Here is a 21,046-nt window from a genome sequence, read left to right as displayed (position 1 = left end):
TTACATGGTAAGCCCTCAAACTTTAAACATAAGCTTAAAAGTGAAGGAAAGGAACTTATAGTGATTGTTGTATATTTAGAAAGTGGATCATTGAGTGCCGAGGAGATGTCCATTCTTTGAAAAGTATTAGAAAAACATGCTTCTTCAACTGCTGCTAATGTATGTGAGGCAAAAACTCTTTCTGTAACCTTGGCTTAATCAAGTACTGTTCTTACCAAAGCTCTAAATGGGATAATCATATCTAAAAATATTTGGGTAATGGATTATAGTGCAATGGACCACATAACAAGATTCAGGGAATTATTCTCTAATTTTTCTAAATATTCTAAGCATAAATTTGTTGAAGTAGCTAATGGTGAATATGCTAAAGTCTTGGGTTCTGAAACTGTAGTTATCTCTGAACATATTATTTTAAAGAATGTTTTGTTTGTTTTGACTATTAAGTGTAGTTTGTTATTATGAGCTGTATTATGATTCAAGTAAATTGCATATTATTTTTTACAACAAGGGTTATGGTTTTTAGGATTTGGCTTTAGGGAAGATGATTAGCAATGCTAAGGAGTGGAATGAGCTTTACTATATCCACGAATCCTCATCAAATAATTCTCATGATGTTTTTTTCTGCTACAACAAGTGCATATTTTGTTTATCCAAGTCCACAATATATGAAATTTATGTTTTCTAATATCAATAATAAAGAGCACATCAAAAATAAAGTTATCTCTAATTTCCATTTTAATACTTGTAACTTTGCAAAACTGTCGAACCTCTTTTCCTTGAAACGAGTATAATCCTACTCATCCTCTTTTCCTTTATCCATAGTAATATATGGGGTCCATTAAAATTTGAAACTAATTCTAAGTCCAAATGGTTTACATTTATCAGTGATCATACTTGGATAACATAGGTTTTTCTTATGAAAGAAAAATCCAAAGTTTTCATAATCTTCAAAAATTCTCATGCATTTATTCAAAATCAATTTCAAACATCAATAAAAATTCTCTGAAGTGATAATGAAAGAGAATATTTTAACTCTAATTTTCAAACATATTTACAAAAATATGGCATGCACCATCAAACATCTTGTGCCTATTTTCCCTAATAAAATGGTGTCTCTTAAAGCAAAAATAGACATTTGCTTGAGGTTTCTTGTGCTCTTATGATTGGTGGCAATATTCCAAATAAATTTTAGGGGTATGCTATCCTTACTTTTGCCTACTTGATCAATCATTTGCCCTCTAGAACTCTAAACTTTCAAAGCCCTCTTTACAAATTTCTCAAGATCTTTCCTAACTCCTATCTCACAACAACCATATCAAAACAGGTCTTTAGGTGTACAATGTTTGTGTACAAGGAGGTTGGGGAAAGTTAGATTCTCGTGCTATCAAGTGTGTCTTATTGGGGTACTCCTTTACTCAAAAAGAGTATAAATGCTATTCTCCTATTACAAATCCTATTTATATTACCATAAATGTCAAATTTGTTGAATACCAGTCCTTTTTTCACAAATCACCTATTCAGAGGGAGAGAGGGACAAATGAAAATGAAAATGAAAGGTCAATTTGTTTACCTGAGGATGATCATCGTAACAATTTACCTAACTTTTTTGGATAATGGCATGAACACTACATATTGTAACAATCCTTACCTAATCCCACTGGGTTAACCCACACCACTACAACGAAAGCTAACTTTTCCCAAAGTAATACTTGAGTTATTCCTCACCCCATTAAAGAGGTCTTTTGAAATCTTCCTAAAGTGAGGAAGTTGAAACCTCTACCACTTTAATGAAGTTGAGACTAAGTCTGGCACTATTGAGTTAAAGTGACCCAATGGTATGAGGGTTGGCCACAACTTTACTAAGGTAGGAGAGGTTGGAAGCTCGATCCTTAGAAAGGTTTCAAAAGACCTCTTTGATAGGGTGAAGAATAATCCATGTATTATTATAAGGAAAGTTGCATGTGGGCCCGTGAGGGGACACATGCCCACACCAAGAGGGGATACGTGCCAGCACTGTATTTGCCAGTGCAAAGGCTAGGGACCGTGCTCTTACATGGCTAGTGAATATAGTTAACTCAATGGTACTAAGGTTGGCCACAACTTTACTAAGGTAGGAGAGGTTGGGGGCTCAATCTCCAGGAAAGTTTCAAAAGACCTCTGTAGTGGGGTAAGAAATAATTTATGTACTATTATAAGAAAAGTCACACGTGAGCCTGTGAGGGGATAAGTGCTAGCACCATATTCGCCAGCATAAGGGGTTGGGGGCCATACTATTACACATATTACCAAAACTACCTACAAATACCTTCTTTAATCATAATGATTCCACCTCCGAGCCTTCAAACTGTGCTGAGCCTGTTGAAATAATATCTCTAAATTTTGAAAATTTCTCAAACATATCCCACTTTCAAGATGCTAATCCTTTTGAGCCTCTTAATATGTTGTTTGATTCTAAGACTTAGGTGGAAGAACTTAATAGTGCTATTGAACATCACTAGAGTAGAGAAGACCTTATTTCTATACTGACGCAAAACTATGAATCTATACTTGAGGAAAGTCTTGAGGACTTACATTGGCCAATTTCTTTGAGAAAAAAAAAGAGGAATTGTATCAGATATCCTATTATCAGGTGTATTTCATAGAAAATTTTATCTCCTCATATGAAGGCATTTGTAGTAAATGTTGAAAACAAAAATACTCCTAGGAACAATGAGGAAGCAATTATAGATCCCAAATGGAAAAAGGCTATAGAAGAAGAATTAAGGGCTCTACATAAAAACTAAACATGGGAAATCATTAAGTTGCCTAAGGAGAAGTCAATTGTAAGTAGTAAGTAGGTTTTTAAAATAAATACAATCCTAATAGGAGTGTAAACAAATATAAGGCTTGGTTAGTTCCTTGGGGTTTTACTCAGACTTATGTTATTGATTACCAGAAAACTTTTACACTTGTTACCAAGCTTAACTCTGTAAAAGTTTTGTTATCTCTCACTGTAAATCTAGATTGGCCTTTACATCAACTTGATGCCAAAAATGCATTCCTAAATGGTGATCTTGTGGAAGAAGTTGATATGGAAATTCTATTGGAATTACAAAACTCTCATAATTCTCACAAGGTTTGCAAGTTGATTAAGTCTCTGTATGGTTTGAAACAATCACCTAGGGCATAGTTTAAAAAATTTACTTGGGCTATCAAAGCCTAAGGATACAAACAGTGCCAGGTAGATGACACTTTATTTGTTAAACATTGTAATTAAAACATGATAGCTCTCATTGTGTATGTTATTGATATAGTTTTAATAGGAAATGTTGATGGGGAAATTGTCAAACTAAAGAACAACTTAGCAACTGAATTTAAGATCAAAGATCTTGGATCACTTACTAACTAAATTTGAGATCAAAGATCTTGGATCTCTGAGATACTTTTTAGACATGGAAGTGGCATGAACGCACAAGGGGATTAGTATGTCACAATGAAAATATACTTTGGATTTAATGAAGGAAACAAGGATGTTAGGAGCAAAACTTATAAATACTCTCATGGAACTGCACCAGAAATTAACTATCAGATTTGATGAGACAGTAGTGAATAAAGAAAGATGTTAGAGGCTAATAGACAAGTTAACCTATTTATCTAATGCCAGACCTGATGTTTACTTTCCTATGAGTGTAGTTAGTCAGTTCTCAAGTTGTCCTTAGAAGGAACATTTAGCTGTAGATTACAGGATACTTAAGTACATAAAGAAAACTCTAAGACTATGACTATTCTTTGTAAAAGGAGATACTAGAGGTATAGAATTGTTCACAAATGTTGATTGGGCTGGGTTAAAGATAGATAGAAGATCTACTACTGGTTATTGCTCTTATGTATAGGGAAACTTGGTGACCTGGAGAAGCAAGAAGCAATATGTGGTTTCAAGAAGCTCTATTGAGTCTGAATATAGGGCTCTTGCTCTAGGAACTTGTGAAGGAATGTGGATTGTCAGACGTCTAAAGGAAATTAAGATTGACAAGGTTGGACCCATTGAAGCATAGTGTGATAACATGTCTACAATTAAGATTGCCAACACATTCGGTACATATGATCATACTAAACATATAGAGATCAATCAGCATTTTATTAAGGAAAAATTAGACATAAAGGCTATCGATCTATCCTACATCCATTCAAGATAGCAAATTACTGATGTGATAACCAAAACCTTTATCCTAAGAAAAGTTTGAAGCATTCAGAGGAAAGCTAGGAATGATAAACATCTACTCACCAGCTTGAGTAGTAGTGTTGGATATGTGACTTATATTATTGGACCTTAGGCATACTAATATCTCAAAACCTAATTTTCCTTTTTTCCTTTTTGCTTATAATGTTTTAATTAGATTTATATTATTGGAGATTTTAGGAGTATGTTTAGGGATTTAATTAGATTCCTTCTCTCTTGTCCCTATCTATATATGTATCGGGTCCTTCTTAATAAACTGTATAGGAATTATCAATACAAATAAATTTTTACTAATCAATATAAGTCGGTTAGTTGATAACCAAAATACGATGATTCACTTTCTCCATTATCTTTGAACTCTTTGTAAATTATTAAAGTTTAGTGAGTTATGTATCTGTCTATACTTGAAGTAATTGAGGTCTCGCATTTAATTATAGATTCTTCAGATACATACATCACTTTATTCAATCTTATTTAACTTGTATGAATTGAGATATTAAGCATAACATATACTATATATTAGTTTATATTTTTTAAGATATGAAATCTAAATCATAAAAAATAATGAAAGGTCTACTACTAGAGTGAATCATCCAGTTAATAGAGGGAGGGCAATCTTGCATATTGTTAGCATAAAAAAACAGATGGTGTGACAATGGGACACGATAAAAATATCTTTATAGTAGTGAAGTAGGTGATTAAAATGAATAGCACATAAGGTGTGAAGCAGGGCATAAAGCATGAAACTGGGGAACGAAGAGTGAACGCTTGAAAAGTAAGCCTAGTAGTGATATGGCCTTTTGATGGAGCTTGTTTAGCTTTTACTTCCAACTCCACAGGACACTGTGGACCTTAACGCATGTAAAAGTAGTTATAGATTGTTCACCAATAAAGTGCTCGTATTGATCTAAATCTTTACCTTCACCACCTCTAATCATCAATCTTTTTTGTTACCTTACATTTTTCTTAGCACTCTCAAGCGTGGAGCTTTTTGGTGGGCAAATTCAAGCCCAACTAGAATTAGGCTTTATACTTCCTCCCCATCTCTTTCCATGCCTACCTCTTCAAATTTAGGTCTAAGAGCCTGAGCAACCTGACGCAATCTAGGTTTTTCGAGTACATGTCATTGCCACTATTTTATAATTTTTGATCAAAGCAAATCATAAATTAAGCCCACAATTACCCACAGTGGTTGGATCAAATAGGATACCCCTTAAATATGTTTGTTAGCTCAAATTTTATCTATAGGAATGCGTGACCCTAAATAATTATCATATTTTAAACACAACAGCGTTTCAATGTGAACGAGTTAGTTGATAGCCTAAAAAATCAACTAGTTATAAAAAATGAAACTAAAATTTTATCTCCATAGTTCAAAATCATAAAGAATGGTATATATTTATTTATAATAAATAGAAGTTATATTTTTATTTAAAAATATATTATGTAATTTTTTATTTTTTAAATTTCTGATTCATCTAATTGAACTTTTTAGCGTTAAAAAAATTACAAACTATTTGGGTATGAAAAAGACCCCTTTGGGAAAAGTAAAACCCACTTCTATTTACTTTTCAGTCGATCCCAAGTGAGCCCAAACAAAGGAAGATAAAAGCACGGTAAGCATGCCAGGCCTCAGACAGGGGCTAGGCGTTGTTTGGCCCAATATATTATAAACCTTATTAAATTTTTATAAAAAAAAAAAAGATCTGTAATTAAAATTAATAAGTTAATAAATCCTTAATTGTCATTTTTTCTAATTAGTGATGATAATAATTTGACGGGGCTGAAAACGCCGACTCGGGACTCGGGAGTAATGCTAATCTTATACTATACACTGTAGATTACAGATCTCACATCTTCACTACGAAGCCGATAGGCGGACTCGTTAATTTTGCTTTAGAAAGCCCCAGAAGCCTATGACAACGGAGAGTTCGAATCGACTTGAAGCCGAAGGTGAGCCATCTTGTTAACAATCTTGAATCCGTGATCCTTGATTTCTCAGAAATATTAATCCCCATATATTCTTGTCAATTCGCTTCGATTGAATTTGGATTGAAGACCTCGTCATTCGTAGAATCCAACTTCGTCAGCGTAGGACATGAACTTCCTGTCCCGCTCGGAACACGAAGAAAGAAACTTCTTGGTCTGCATCTCACGAAACTTACTTTCCAGTTATTTCTACGCTCCGGGTTCGTATATTTTCATTTAGTGAGCACTTCCTGACTTGGGGCTTCTGGATAATTCCTGAGATTTCCTCTAGATTCCTGAATCCGGGAGCATGGAAAATACCATGAATATTGTTTGTTAAACTGCAGTTGTAGTCTTGGAATTTGCACAAGAGCTGGCAGCTCAAAGGCGGAGAAATTAAGAGGGATTTCGGAAATGGGAAGGCCTTTGTTTTATGAGATCTTGGAAAAACCCGCCACAAGTTGTATCATAGGTGTATCCTGTGCGATCTGGTTCTACATACAGAAGAAAAACATCGGCTATTCTCACGTGGGACTGAGTTATGAGACTGCCATAGAAGGGCATTATTGGAGGATAATCACTTCGGCCTTTTCCCATATAAGTGTTCTTCATCTTGTTTTTAATATGAGCGCTCTTTGGAGTCTTGGGGTGGTAGAGCAGCTGGGGAACTTGGGACTGGGTGTCGAATACTATTTACAGTACACACTTGTCATGGTTGTATTATCGGGAGTGCTAGTTCTGGGCATGTACCACTTATTAATCCAAAGATTTAAGCTTGAGCACTTTCGCAGAGTAACAGCTGTTGGGTATTCCTGTGTTGTTTTTGGGTGGATGACAATCCTTTCAGTGAAGCAACCTTCTTCTAAGCTGGATCTATTTGGTTTTCTTTCACTTCCCATCAGTTTTGCACCGTTTGAATCACTTGTTTTCACTTCAATTATTGTACCCCAAGCAAGTTTCCTTGGCCATTTGTCAGGAATTATTGTTGGATATGCTATTGCATGGGGATTGATTCATGGGATGAACAATTACTGGGCACTTTCCTTGTTAGGTTGGATCTTGCTTGTTTTTGTTTTGAGTTTGAAGAGATCTGGTGCAATTGACCTCAACTTTCTTGAGATTGAGTCTGTAACAGATCCGTCATTACCATCCGTAAGGTTTTTGGGATCAGGAAACGGCAGAACACTGCAGATGAGTGCATTACCATTTGGAAATGTTGAACTCGTATAATTTCAAGCGAATAGATCCCTGTGAATCAGATGCCGCCTTGACGTGCTCGAGTCAAGACTGGTTAGCAATATGGTCTATTTCTTTATCAGCAAATTGTTCATAGTTGCCTCGGTGTCCGCATCTGGAGCGCGCATCTTTGCTGTTATGATAATGAACAGCCTCATACTATTGTTTCCAATTGTTGTACTGGCACTGCCATTGGAAATATTTTGCCGTTGATTTTTTACATGCATCCTTTCTTTTCTTAGACATCTATTACAGTATTGTTCATGCTTACATGCCACGGATCTTCATGCTTACGGTTTTGTTCAGCTTTATCGCCCCATTATATTTTATTTGGTTGTTAGGAAAATTGAAATTCATTGCTATGGTTTATGAATTTGACTCTACAACTTGGCATTCGTGCGAGATAAATAGTCAAACCGACAGACTAACCTCGCTGTTGACCGTAAAATCCCACTCTTGATTTCTGGACAACAGTTTTGGAGTACTCAGTCTCTTTCCTTGTATTGTTTCCATCTGAGTTTGTGCAAAATTAATAGACAGACAGCCTGCTTCTTTTTCTTTTTGCAAGGGGCTATTCCAGACTCGAGCAGTTTGGAAAAATCGTAAACTTCATCATGGAATGGCAACTTACGTTGAGTCAACAAATTTCGTGCTTCTAGGTTCTAGCCAACAAAAAATAAAACAAACTTGATGCTCGCTTCTCAATATGATGAACGCTGGTTTGGAAGGTAGGAGAAAAAAAGTGATGATGATCCTTTGCCATTGTTTTTCTTCCTTGATAAGCTCTCTCTTTTTTCTTCTTTAAAGCTATTTTGAGTACAGCCTATAGGTAGTTGCTACTAGTGTTCACGGCAAATTTTGACAGTGTCAAGACAAGATTGACAGGCAGGAAAACGAACATGAAGGCTTGTTATCCAATTCGTTATTTACAAATTACAATAGAAGATGCTATATAATAAAAGAACCTTTTAGCAGCAGGGATCATGATATTAAATCGAGATTCAGTAATTCTTTAATGTTGTGATAACATGATATCCTGGCCTACTTACGCACAAATATCCTATAAAACTAATTTCTTGACGCGCGCGCGCGCGCACGAGTCATATAAACTTTGGGGGGGAAAAACAATTTTTTGAATTAAAGAAAATTAACTCTGTTTCCATTTTTTTAAAAAATAAAGTAAATTAACAATATCACTCATTCTACTAAAAGAATGAGACACCTTGAATTTCTACGGCCAAATAAAGGGGGCAAAGTCACGGTTTAGATAGTCATATACATACGTAGAAATTGCTATAATAACTGATATATGCATGATATCCAGCTCGAAATTCAAACTCTGCGGCCATATAAAGCTCCCCAGTAGGTGGGAACAGATTCACCGGACGAATACTCTAAAGGCCACCACACAAAAATTTCAAGAGCAACCAACTCAAATGAAACTTCATTCTTCTTCATCCAACAAATCTACAGAAAACGCAGAAGTTAAACATCCAGAAAATATATCCATCTTCCATGAATGACCATACAAATGATGATTGCATTGATAAATGTAATGCTACTTGTCGCTGTGGTATTATCAATAATATTATCAAATTACTAGCAGCTAATGAGAACTATTAAACTCTTTATATTAAGTCTAAACTCTTTATATCAAGTCTGTTTAAGGTAGTCTACTTTATCAAAATAGCTTGTCATTTGATTAGACACATCCTAAACTTTATATTAGGAGAATTATACACAAATCCCACTCAAAACAATTAATTACTTTCAAGTCCATTAAAAACTGAGTTTAGGAGAATAATAATACATTGTGTTAAGTGGGACCCTAAAATAATTCTCCCTTATATATTCTTAATCCATCTTCTAATTACTAGATGTGGGACTCTTTATCTCTAATACTCTCTCTACTACTTTTCTTGTCTCATTTTTTTTCTTTTTCCTTTTCTTCTTGCCTAGCTTGTACTTTTTTAATCTCAAAGACCTCAAGTCTATTCAATTTTTTCTTTCTTCTTCTTCTCTTTTTTTTTTTTACTTTTTTTTTTCTATCTCTGATCAAATGGCTCATGATATCATATTAAACTATTTATTATTAAGTATGCTTGAAGGTAGTCTCCTTCACCAAAATAACTAGCCATTTGGTTAGACACACCTTAAGTTTTATGTATTCTTAATCCATCTTCTAATTACTAAATGTAGGACTCTTTATCTCCAATACCAAAACCAGAGTTAATTTTCACTTCTCATCTCTCCTGCAGGAGAGCATTATTTAACTAAGCAAAACAGAAATAATTGGAGGCGTGTCTAACAAATTGTTCCTTCTATGCAATATTGAAACAAAGATCTATCAAGACATATAGAACATGCACCAGTCCTTCAGCAGATAGCCAGATACTGATCAAATTACCACTTCCCCATCCCCCTATTCCATATATAGGGATAGAGGACAGAGGATATAAGGGTTTATAAACAGTTGATAAACACAAGTTATAAACATTTAGATATAGAGTATATCTCATTGGTCAAATCTATTTCCCAAGCATCAACTAATCATGTTATTGTAACAAGACGTCGCAACTCTACCAACTCACCGTTACTTGAGGCCAGTCTTATTGTCCCCGTGATTTCCTACAGTTTAGCATGTTATGAGCCAGGGGTAGAGGCACCTTCTTGAGAACCCGGATTGAGAATATGAGTAAAGCCTTGCCCGATAGACTTCCACAATCTTGTTGGTAGAGATGATTGTAAATTATTCACATTCATCAAAGATGAGGGCTCAAATGTTCTAGCAGAAGCAGGATCCAGGTCAGAAAATCTGAAAGCACCCAAAAGTTTTTCTGGAAGCTCATATTCTGCTTGGCTCTCAATAAGAAAAGCCAAATCAACAGTCAGAGATGAAATATAACCAAATGCCAAATGAACTAGCGCACTTGCCACCATGGAAGACCCAATATCAATATCTACTTCTAAGAAATTTTCTCCCATACAGTATTTACAGGTAAGGGCACGCCCAATTATGCATATAGCCTGTTCTCCAATTGCTTTTCTAACAATCCATGGACCTTTCACAATGTTAGCAATCAGCTTAAGCCTTGAATTTTTGAATGCATCATCACCTTTCAGGAACTTGTCCATTAATGACCCCGCCGGGATAGGCTCTTTGGTTGTAAAATATGCCACAGCACTATAGTTGTCCTTGGTTGGGAGTTGAAGATTAAACGCCCACACAAAAGGCCTATCACCAACTGAAAACTCATCATCAATGACCTTCCTAACTCGACAATCAGGATGGCTCATGATCTCCCCAACCTTCACTGAGCTTTTAATCCAATCAAATCCAAGAGGCTTGAGCAGATATTCATCAGCAGGAATCTTGACCCTGGTTGTAAAATACTCAGGACCTCTAACCATGAATGAATCTTCAGGTGGGGTAGCCCAACCATTGCTACAGTTATCTGGTTCAGGAAGTGGAATGGCTCCTTCAGATCTCATTCTGTCTATCCATTCAGGTTCTTTCGTATCACCAGGGCAGGCCATTAAAACCCCTGTTTTCCAGCTGTCTAAAAGTGATAATATATGATTTTACTAAAGTGATTGTAAGATAAATACTAATTGCCCGTGCAAATGCTGCCATGCAGTATGAAACTAAATCATGCTAAATATAGATGAAAAGAAAATAAACATTAATCATGAAAATCAAATATATATATATATATATATATATGGAACGGAGAATATAAAGTATGTAAGTAACAAAAAAGCTATACATTGATAGTCAAATACGACCACCAAAGAAATCAAATCAAACTTTAACTGTCTTTAGGTTAATTGGGGGAATTTCCAAAGGGTCTTCAAATTTACTGACTGGAGTTGATTCAAATTTATGCCTGTCCTGTTAATCTTAATCTTGTTTAGATTTGTATGGAAAACTGACTGAACCATAATGAGCTTGTGCACTTTTTGCTTCCCACCCTGTGAATATTTTTGCTCTACATGAACACCATTCTAAAGAAGGAAAAACATTACAACATCAATTCTGGCATCATCAAACACAGCAACTTCCTAGATTGCTTTGGACTGGTAATATTGTCACAAAAATTAGCCTATTCTATGATGGGCAAATAATCTTGAGTACAATCTGCAAAGAAATATCTTTCTGATAGCATCAAAGACCTAGCGAGAGATAGAGTAATAGCAATGTTTAAAATCATCTGCAAGCAGAATACCACCCCTCCTTCAGCATTCAAAAAATTTCCAGCGTCAAGCTCGAAATATATTAACAATGAAAATAATAACGATCGAAGTCTTCGAAAGGAATAGAAGAGCATATACTTATTTAGCTAAAAAAAAAAATGGGACAACAAAACAGAAGTAACAGATAAATTGTGAAACTCAAACCTGTGTCCTATTCAGCTAGGGGAAATACCACAGTATAATGATAGGGAGATATTCGTTGTGAATTACCTGAGTAACCCAGAAATGCCAACCAAGAGATTTCGGAGAAGTCACGAGGCTCTGCAACGAGCCAAGGACCAATCAGACAAGCAACAAGACCTGAAATTAGGGATTTGTCATGAAATTTAGCAGAAGCTAGATGGTATGGAGGCCGAGACCCGGGGGCAAAGGGGTCAAAGGGATGCTTCCTTTTCTCTTTTTATCTTTACTTGTATATCTTCAAATTTCCCGTCTAAGAAGGAAAGAAAGAAAAGAAAATCTCTTTATTTTCTTCCCCCGGAAAACGGCCAAGCCTTGAACAGTCCCGTCGTACGATGCAGTTCCTGGGTGCTGGGAGGAGGGCTCTATTTTTTGATATATTAAACAATCCGCATAATTTCCGCCATCCCATTATTTTCATCCAGGGATTTCTCTCTCTCGACTCTTCTTTTTTCCAGAAGGCAGAGAACTTGCTAGGTTGAATTTCAGTTAAGACGAAGACACATGATTTTTGATAGGTCTTACAAAATCTGAAACTTTTCTTCGGTCTGCGACTAAAGTGAAAATAAATTATATTCTCAATTCAAATATTTAAAAAAACCACCAACCAGCATGAACTTTTGTCATTAAAGCTCCTACCGCCAGCTAGATCATTGCCAGTAATGACTAAAGAATTATAAAAAATTAAATTCTTTAAAGGTGGCTAAAGATGGGTGCAAAACTCATAACCTCTTAGTTCACCAAAAGATCATAGACCACTAAATAATTGAACCCATTCAATTATACAATATATAAAATTATATATATAATAAACTTTGTTTTCAAACCACTTAATTATTACATTATTTGTTAATCACGTTACTTTACTTGTTAATGCATTAACAAGATTTGCCAATTACTCCCTCTAATCCTATTTATAGGGCAGATAAAGAAGAATTTTTTGGTTCTATTTATAAGTCATATCATTAAATTTTCATCACAAATTTCTTCTTTCACCTTCCATTGAATTTTTTAGAGAGAAAATATATTATTGAAGTATGTATATTTAATAGGGGCAAAGTTGAAAGCTTATTAAATTTTAAAATAAAGTTAATAAGTTTTAAGGTTTTCTTTAGTATTGATGAAACATGTCGGAAGTGACTTATAAATAGAATCAGAAGAATACTTAACTTTTTTTGTTAACTCCATAATTCCTACAACAGAACTACATTACTTGTTAATCGCATAACTAAACATTTTTATTCTCACCTTCTCTCTCCTCTGTTCTTCCTCACACCCGCACACCTTCTCCACACCTGCAACTTCGAACTTTCACCCTAAGGACAATGATTGTTGCAAACTTCCCCTCCCACTTTGTCATATTCTCCGCTATCCTATGTATTGATAAATATGCTCTTTCTCATCCTTCTCTCCTCCCCCCTCTCTCTTGATGGAAATGCAAGTCTAGCATCAAACCTAGTGAACTTCCCTCTGACTTGTCGTCTTCTCTGCTAGAGCTGGCAAAGTAGGTGACCAAGTGGCAATACATGCTTGTAAGAAGGAGGAGGAGGCATTGATGGGGTTAAAGAAGCTGTAGAGAAATAGTTAAGTTTGTCGCCACCCTCCTCTTCCTTTATATCTCTATTACTACCACCCCCCCTCTATCTTCTCCCCTATCATCCAATCTCATCTCCTCTCTCTCCTTCATCTCTTTATCGACATAAGTAAGGAATAGAGATCACTTACACCTCAGTATGGAATTGCAAATAGAAAGGATGTGTTGGGTGGTGGCAGTATTGATGTTGAAGGGAGAGAGGCCATTGAGAGTTGTAGGGGGGAGAGAGAGAGAGTTGAGAAGATGAAGAAAAGCATATGGGAGTTGCAGAGAGAGATAAGGGATGGGTAGAGAGGGGAACATGTAGATTTGGACAAGGATGATGCGTTGAGAGTGGCATTGAATATTGTAGAGGAGGAAGATGATGATGGGGAGAGGTGAGAGGAGACGAAGAAGACGCCTGCATAGTGCAGTGATAGCCAAAAGCTTGTGTGATAGGATGAGAGACAGATAAGATGAAGGAATTGAGTGTATCGGGAGGGTTTGATCTAGGAGATGGAAGAAGGTATGCATGGGGGGTTTGCTAGTTAGAGCATGTTACTCTCATCAATCAAGTCCCGAGCTCAAAACCATGACATTACTGTTGACCTTCATCATCATTCATTCCCTCTCTCTCCCCCCTTCATTCCCCCCTCTCTCTCTTCATTTTTAAATCCAACCTTGCTCTAATTAACTAGATGAGATTGAGGACTCAAGTGAAGCGTCATTGACACTAGTGCCTAGTTCATCACTACTTCGACTACTTTGTCTTCTTTATAAGAAAGTGGGTTTCTTGTGTGTGGTGATGAAGTCATTCATTGCCAAGAGAGGAGGGGTGAGAGAGAAGAGGGAGAGAGAGAGAAAGTAGAGGTTGGTAGCCATGATGGAGCCAAGGAGGGGAAAGATTGTAACATCCCAATTTAAATTTTAATAGTTAATTTGGGTTAATAGAAAATTAAAAAAATATTTAGAGGTAAGAAAATTAGTAGGAGATGATTATTAAATCTAACTTAGGATATAATTCTAAATTAAAATTTAAAATTTAATTAAAAAATAATAAAAAATAAAAAATTATTATTAAATTATTATTATAATAAAAAAAGGGAAAAGGTATTAAAAAAAGGGGGGGAAGAAGAAGAAGAACAAAATTTGCTTTCGGCCGTCGCATAACAATCATTCGTATAAAATATTAAAAAAATAAAAAGAAGAAGAAGAGAGAGGAAAGAAGAAATAATAAAAAAAATGTGAGATCCACTGAATTTTTATAAAAACCCACCTCCTTCTTTTTTTCTTCACTTCTTCGTTTCTTCATTCTTCCCTGTGCGCGAGCTGAGGCAGAGAGAGCGTCTAGTTTCGCTAGTGCTGGGTTTTAAGGTAAGAGTTTTTAATAGGATATTTAGGGTGTGATTTTAAGCTTTTCAAGACTAAGTAAGTGTTTTAAAATTTTTTCTTAGTCATCCTTCCTCTTTGGTTTCTAATTTTGTGGTGGTAGAAAATTTAGGATCTGGAAGAGAGATGAATTTATGTTGAATAAATATGGTTTATGAGGTTGTTAGTAGTATAATAAATGTTTTAGAGTATAAATTTATTAATGATCTTTGAATTTGTGGCTTATGGATCAAATTCTAAACTAGATCTGAAAATATATGTTGATTTATTGAGGTTTAGATGATTATTTGGGATGAAAAATGAATTATTATGGCTATAGGATTATAATTCTAAGCTAGAGACTCAATTTTTAATTTTTGAGTATTTTAGGTGTGAATTTATAAAATAAAAAGAAAATTTTGATAAAAGAAATTAGTTTAAAATTTAATTTTTAAATTATTAATGTTTATTGATAATTAAAAAAGGAGTTAAAAAATTTTACTTAATAATATTAACTCTAGATTTGTATTAAGATTGAGATTAGGAATTATGTTATATTTTTAATTCTATTATTAAAATTATTTTATTAGTTTCAAAAATTGAAACTAATATTTATAAATAATATGTTATTTGTAGATTGTATTATTGGTGAAGATTGTGGTGAGAGAGAAATTTTAAGGAATAATTTATTGAAAAAGCCACAAGGTAATCATGCTTTTAATTTGTGATTAGTGTTACTTCATGTTAATTGGGTGATTATTGAGAAAATTATGAATTTCTATAATATTGTATAATTGTGCAATATTATTATGAATTTGTTTGATTATTGTGGGAGATGTTGGGAGACTTGCTATTGTTGTTGTATTTATGTGCCATGTGGTACGCCCCTATTGGAGCTCAATAGGTGGCTTGTAAGGGCTCGGGCTAATCTACCTTTGGCTGGGTAATTTAGCACCGAGTGAGGGCTACGGCTCGAGGTTAATGGAGGGATATAAGGATAGTTATTTGTGTGTATTGTAATATTTCTTATATTTGTTGGAATTATATTATTTTTAAATTCTCACTTAGTAAGCACACACTTAACTGTTTGTACACACTATCATAAATTGGTATTGGTTACTAAGACTTTTGAGTCTCATTATGTGGTTAACAATTTTCAGGAGAAGAGCCACGAGTGACACGTGGAGGAGTCCCAGAGGCTTAGTGGTTTAGATACACTGTTTCTTTTGGATATTTGATTTATGATTTATAATGTGTTATATTGCCAATATTAGGGCTTTTTGTTTATTGTCAATTATATGAATATATAAATGTAATCATGCCTTTCAAACTAATTTTTGGTATACTTTGAATGACTGTAATTTTAATATTTGATTTACTTTGGATTGGTTAAAATGGCATGATTATGAGGCCAAATAACTGGCTTGTTTTGAAAATTGACTAAATTATTTATTTTATTTGTTGGGAGTATAAGGATGGACAAATGTAATTTAGTTTACTTGTTGGGAGTATAAGGATGGATAAATGTGATTTAGCTTAGTGGCATATGAGAGGTAAAATTTTATCTGAAATGTTATATTATGTGAGTTGAAACCAATTATAAAATATTTTATATTAAAATTATTGATATAAAAATATGTTGGGTGGCTGTAACCCAACTATGGTTGAGTTAAATTATTTAAAAAAACAAAAATTTGGTGTGTTACAAAGATTGGAGGTAGGTGTTGGTGGAAATATCATCAACAGTGACACCAATCTTAGCTACAAATATGGTGATGATCATGTATGACGAATGTGGTCTAGAAGTTGGCATTGGTTTTGGAGTTGAAGTTGAGTTGCAGAGATGAGAATAATGGTGAAGAAGAGGAGATGAGTTGTAGGGGAAGGAGGGAGGAAAAATATTTAAAAAATAAATGGTGGGACCCACTTTAAATATTTTATAATAAATAAATATTTAAAAATTCACATGTGGACCCTATTAACATAAAAAATTAACAGAGGAAATGGCAGGGTAATGGACTAAAAAAATTTTAAGATTGAAGGATATAAATAACCCAATAGTTGAGTTTAGAGTCATTTATGATTTTTTATGTACACTTTAGAGACATTTTTTACTCTTAACTCTTTTTTAAATATTTGTCCTCTCTCCCTCTCTATGAAACTCTCGTCTCCTTTTCATCGTCTTCTTCGTATCTCCCCCACTCCTTTCTCTCCTCCCCCTCTCATTTCTAGATTACTCATTTTCATTTGCTTTAATCGTCCATTATACTATATCTTTATATGGTTTTAGTGCATGCGCTTGTTTCTGAAACTTATGTGAGCATATATTCTCACCATATCCTCCTCGTGCAATGGCTCAAAGAAGACTAGAATCTAGCTGGATGAGTATAACAACCCCTTCGATCATTGAAAACTTCCACATGTTGGGTGAATGTCCATATTAAAGCCTTCAATCTTTAAGCCAAAAATGTGATCCTGCATTGTCATTTCATCCCCCGAAGTTGCCAATCTATTCTTGAAGACTCATCACACTACTTTCACATCCCGATCCAACGTATATTGAGGAGTAGTTCCATGATCTTACCAAAAGCTACAATAATAAGGAGCAAGTATGAGAGCCCAAATGATTTACTCTCCATCATCCACCTTTGTTTTCTATTCAAAATATAGAGCTAAATAAAGAGTCGCACCTACACCTCCTTAGCCAACTTGGCTATGAGAAATGATCAGAAGTAAGGCTAACAAGAAGTCTAAAAGTCTTGTCGACATCTTTAATGACGAGGAGATTGTTAAGCTCAGCCTAGGTGAGATGCATGAGGGATTTAAGGGCTTGAGATCTAAAAGTTTTAGGGTGGCTCGTTCTAGATCTTGGTTAGATGATGGGGGGAGAGAGAGAAGGTAGAAGAGAGAGAATAATTTTTAAAATTCTTAAAAAATAGAAAAATTTTGGTAGGACCCACAAGGCAATATTTTATAATAAGTAAATATTAAAAATTCAAATGTGGCCCCAGTTAATGAAAAAAATGACACTCTAAATGACAGGGTGATAAATTTAAAAATTTTAGCAGTTAAAGGATATAAATGACCCATAGTTGAATTCAGAGTCATTTGTGAGCTTTCATGACCAATTCAAAGATAAAATTGACCCTTAACCCAAAATATTTTACAGACTTCAAAAATATTTTGACCACCCAAATTCAATGTTCAAAACTTTAAAATTTTGCAATGTATATTGGTGATTAATGATTCAATGAAACCTTTAGAAATTTGTTGTAGGTAATGACTGACTTGTTCAATGATCAAATTCTTCAAAATCTACAATGACTATTGATGAGTTTCTTAATCTAGATTCATTGCTAAATGTTTAGAAACTCTAAAATGTTTTAATGGTAGTGTTAAATGGTGCCCAACATTCATGTGCATCTATCATCTATGTAAGGCATGCTTATAGAGCGTTTATAAGACACTGCTATTTAGTGTTTGAGCATTTCGCTTCCATCTCAAGTTATTCTTTCTAGTTTATGTGTTTCTATTATTTAGCACCCTATTTTTTACATAATGAGTTCGTTTAATCTTAGGGAATTGCTACATTCAACTTGTGCAATAAAATAACTCTTAATGATAGTATCCTCAAGCACGACTTGAATCATATTATTTACCAAGTTTTGTAACATGATATAGAATCCTTATAATGTGTTATTATTTTACTGTTATCCACGCACATGAAAGTTAAAGGATGGGTCTTATTAATCATAACCATATGTATGTATTATATAAACATTTTTAATGGAAAAATAGCCAAATACTTGACATTTGTTAAATTTTTATTACTATTATTGTTTGTATATAAAAATTAAAAATAATGACTGTAATCCATAATTTCAAAATGATCTAGAATAGATGGGAAGCCTATGTGTTCCCTCCACCACACTTTCCAACCATTTTGCACAAGTCAACTATAGATTCGTGCCATTGGAGATGTAGCAAATGATTTAAATTTAACTATATTTTTTAAAAGTTAACTCCAAGCCATTAATTATGAAATTGACGATCCAAATCTCCTCCTCCATCTTGGGTAGAGATGGAATGAATAGCAAGTGCTATAGAGAAAAATTAAGGTATGATAGATGGCAGAGCTAGAAAGATACAAACTAGAAATAATAAAAGTATGAAAGCCCTTTAAATCCATTTAATTTTGAAACGCCATCTTACACAAAGCAATAAATGACAGCATGAGAAAAGGCTAGAACCATATTTAAATTGCTAAGCCTAGGAATACTTATGGGTAAGGAAGAGTGGCAATGTGGTTATGAGCTACGGTTCCAATCCAAAGCTTCCCCTCTATCTCCCTTACTTCACTCACCAATTTCATCACTTTTCCCTGTTTGTCTTCAAGAACATCCAGTATCTGTCCATCCTCTTCAAAAAGTGAAATCATAGTGTACATCCTCATCCCCATCATTCTAGCTAATATGCTCATTTTCATTGGCAACCTGAAGTAAATACTCCTTAACCATGGATTGTGAGTTAGAATCTCTTGTGCTGCAGTGCGGCAACAGTCTATTGCTACCCAAAATTGCCCTTTTCCATTTATCCTTACATTGTCTGGAAACCCTGGAAGATTAGCTACATGTTCCACGATTCCCATTTTTGGACCTTGCACCCAAAACTTCATTAATCTGTCATATTCTCAGTTAGTTTAACTGTGTCAAGTTACATCATTATAGGTGAGGGTGGCATCATGATTACTCACCGGCAATTCGTAGTCTCAGTGAAGAGAAGGGAGGATTGATCCCTGGAAAATTGGACTCCATTAGGAAAAGCAAGCCCATCCAACACAACATGGGTCATTTTGGTTAGAGGATCATATCTGAGAAGCCTACCGGTGGCCTCGCCTTCTAGTAAAATGAAAAAGTGCGCTCTGTACATAGAGACACACACATGATACATTGATATGAACTAAATCCTACTATGCATACATGAGAAATTCATGAATGCTTACACTCTGTTGTATCTTCTGCTGGTATCTGTGAAAAAGATGGATCCATTCTTATGGATGTCAAGGTCATTGGCAAAGAGAATGGGCTTTCCTCCCACATGGGTTGCCAGAGGAGTAGCAATCCCTCCACCAGGTCCAACCACCAAAAGGCCAAAGTATGCGTCGGCAATGTACAAGTCCCCACTCTCTTTGTCAAACCTTAAACCCAAGGGACGCCCACATGTTTTCTCATACTTCCACTGTTTGGCTGTCGTCGAGTCGTTGCCCCTGTAGCAAAGCTTCTTCGTCCTTCCAAGTCCCCAAAACACTAACTATTATTAGCAATTTAGAATTATGAGTTTATAACATGTAATTAAGGATGTGCTTCAACAAGAAACAGGAAACTTTTTCAGGAGAATCACCAATTGGCTGTAACCACTGCAAATGTTTCCCATCCTCTCTGCTCCCCCATCCATCTGACTATGCGTCCATCAGCTAATCCAGCATAAGGGCCGTGACCCATAGGATCAAACTCCAAGGACTCTGGCCCGAAGACTTGGTCCTTAAACTCCAATTTCCCGTGGAGTCCTAGTCTGCTCATGTTGTCTCTTGGCCAACTCTCCATGACTTGGTCATACGGCGCGATGTCATGCTTCACAGGTATGAATTCATGATCTCCCAATGGACCCAAATGAAATGGGTCCATTACAACAAATCCGAGAACCAAAACAAGAGCAAGGACGAAAGGGTGTTGCAGAAAGGTTTCATCTTTTAGTGGGCGTCTCTTCTCCATACATATGAAACAAAAGGCACAAGGTTTTGATGTGATGTTGATGAGAAAATTGAAGAAGAGGGATACCGTGACTTGAATGAGAAAGCCAGAGATCAAACGCTGTGCTGATTGTCTGACCCGGGACAAGTACTTGGCCTGGTAGAGTTTCATATGCAGACAGATTGAAGAGCTGAAAGCATGCGTTGGTCGTGAGGGCATTGTGGTTGGGAGTAGGTCATTTATTGTTGAGACATGTTATCCGCGTTGCATTTATAGGAAGAAATATATCTTCACGGTGTAAGTGCGCGGCTTTCATAATTAAAGTGTCAAGAACAGTGGCACAGGACAATAAAATAACAAACATGATGATGATGGTCATGCGTGATTGCACTCGCGCATGCACTCCTTGTAAGTTGTACCTGTCAGTCTATGACTACAGAATGTAGATTTTGAGCTGTAACTGGAATTTCTATCTAGTTTTGTCCAAAAAGAGAGAAT

General features: G+C 35.2%; 3 protein-coding genes across 5 annotated transcripts; 1 reads left to right on the top strand and 2 right to left on the bottom strand.

Moving 5' to 3' along the window:
* Positions 1-6,007: 6,007 nt before the first annotated feature.
* On the top strand, positions 6,008-7,716 carry LOC129313335 (RHOMBOID-like protein 13). 2 transcript variants are annotated; one of them, XM_054956328.1, is made up of 2 exons: positions 6,008-6,408; positions 6,535-7,716. In XM_054956328.1, exon 2 carries the CDS (start codon positions 6,602-6,604, stop codon positions 7,415-7,417), a length of 816 nt encoding a protein of 271 aa, XP_054812303.1. In that variant the 5' UTR covers positions 6,008-6,408; positions 6,535-6,601; the 3' UTR covers positions 7,418-7,716. The 2 variants fall into 2 exon arrangements, with proteins under 2 accessions (XP_054812303.1, XP_054812301.1); XM_054956326.1 differs by having other exon boundaries at positions 6,010-6,172; positions 6,278-7,716.
* Positions 7,717-8,560: 844 nt separating this feature from the next.
* On the bottom strand, positions 8,561-12,398 carry LOC129313334 (protein ENHANCED DISEASE RESISTANCE 2-like). 2 transcript variants are annotated; one of them, XM_054956324.1, is made up of 3 exons: positions 11,888-12,398; positions 10,015-10,983; positions 8,561-8,890 (listed from the first exon to the last, which is right to left on the bottom strand). In XM_054956324.1, the coding sequence occupies exon 2, from the start codon at positions 10,958-10,960 to the stop codon at positions 10,067-10,069; it is 894 nt and encodes a 297-aa protein (XP_054812299.1). In that variant the 5' UTR covers positions 10,961-10,983; positions 11,888-12,398; the 3' UTR covers positions 8,561-8,890; positions 10,015-10,066. The 2 variants fall into 2 exon arrangements, with proteins under 2 accessions (XP_054812299.1, XP_054812300.1); XM_054956325.1 differs by having other exon boundaries at positions 10,015-10,979.
* Positions 12,399-18,956: 6,558 nt separating this feature from the next.
* Positions 18,957-20,765, bottom strand: LOC129314646 (protein STRICTOSIDINE SYNTHASE-LIKE 13). Its single transcript, XM_054958130.1, has 4 exons — positions 20,199-20,765; positions 19,801-20,085; positions 19,552-19,719; positions 18,957-19,477 (listed from the first exon to the last, which is right to left on the bottom strand). The coding sequence occupies exons 1-4, from the start codon at positions 20,717-20,719 to the stop codon at positions 19,078-19,080; spliced, it is 1,374 nt and encodes a 457-aa protein (XP_054814105.1). The 5' UTR covers positions 20,720-20,765; the 3' UTR covers positions 18,957-19,077.
* Positions 20,766-21,046: the final 281 nt, after the last annotated feature.

This window comes from Prosopis cineraria, unplaced genomic scaffold (assembly GCF_029017545.1).
Source record: "Prosopis cineraria cultivar Desert tree isolate PC_DT_omini unplaced genomic scaffold, ASM2901754v1 PC6, whole genome shotgun sequence".
Taxonomy (NCBI): Eukaryota; Viridiplantae; Streptophyta; class Magnoliopsida; order Fabales; family Fabaceae; genus Prosopis; species Prosopis cineraria.
The sequence above is the reverse complement of the archived record's forward strand: the minus strand, read 5'-3'. Positions and strand labels throughout refer to the sequence as shown.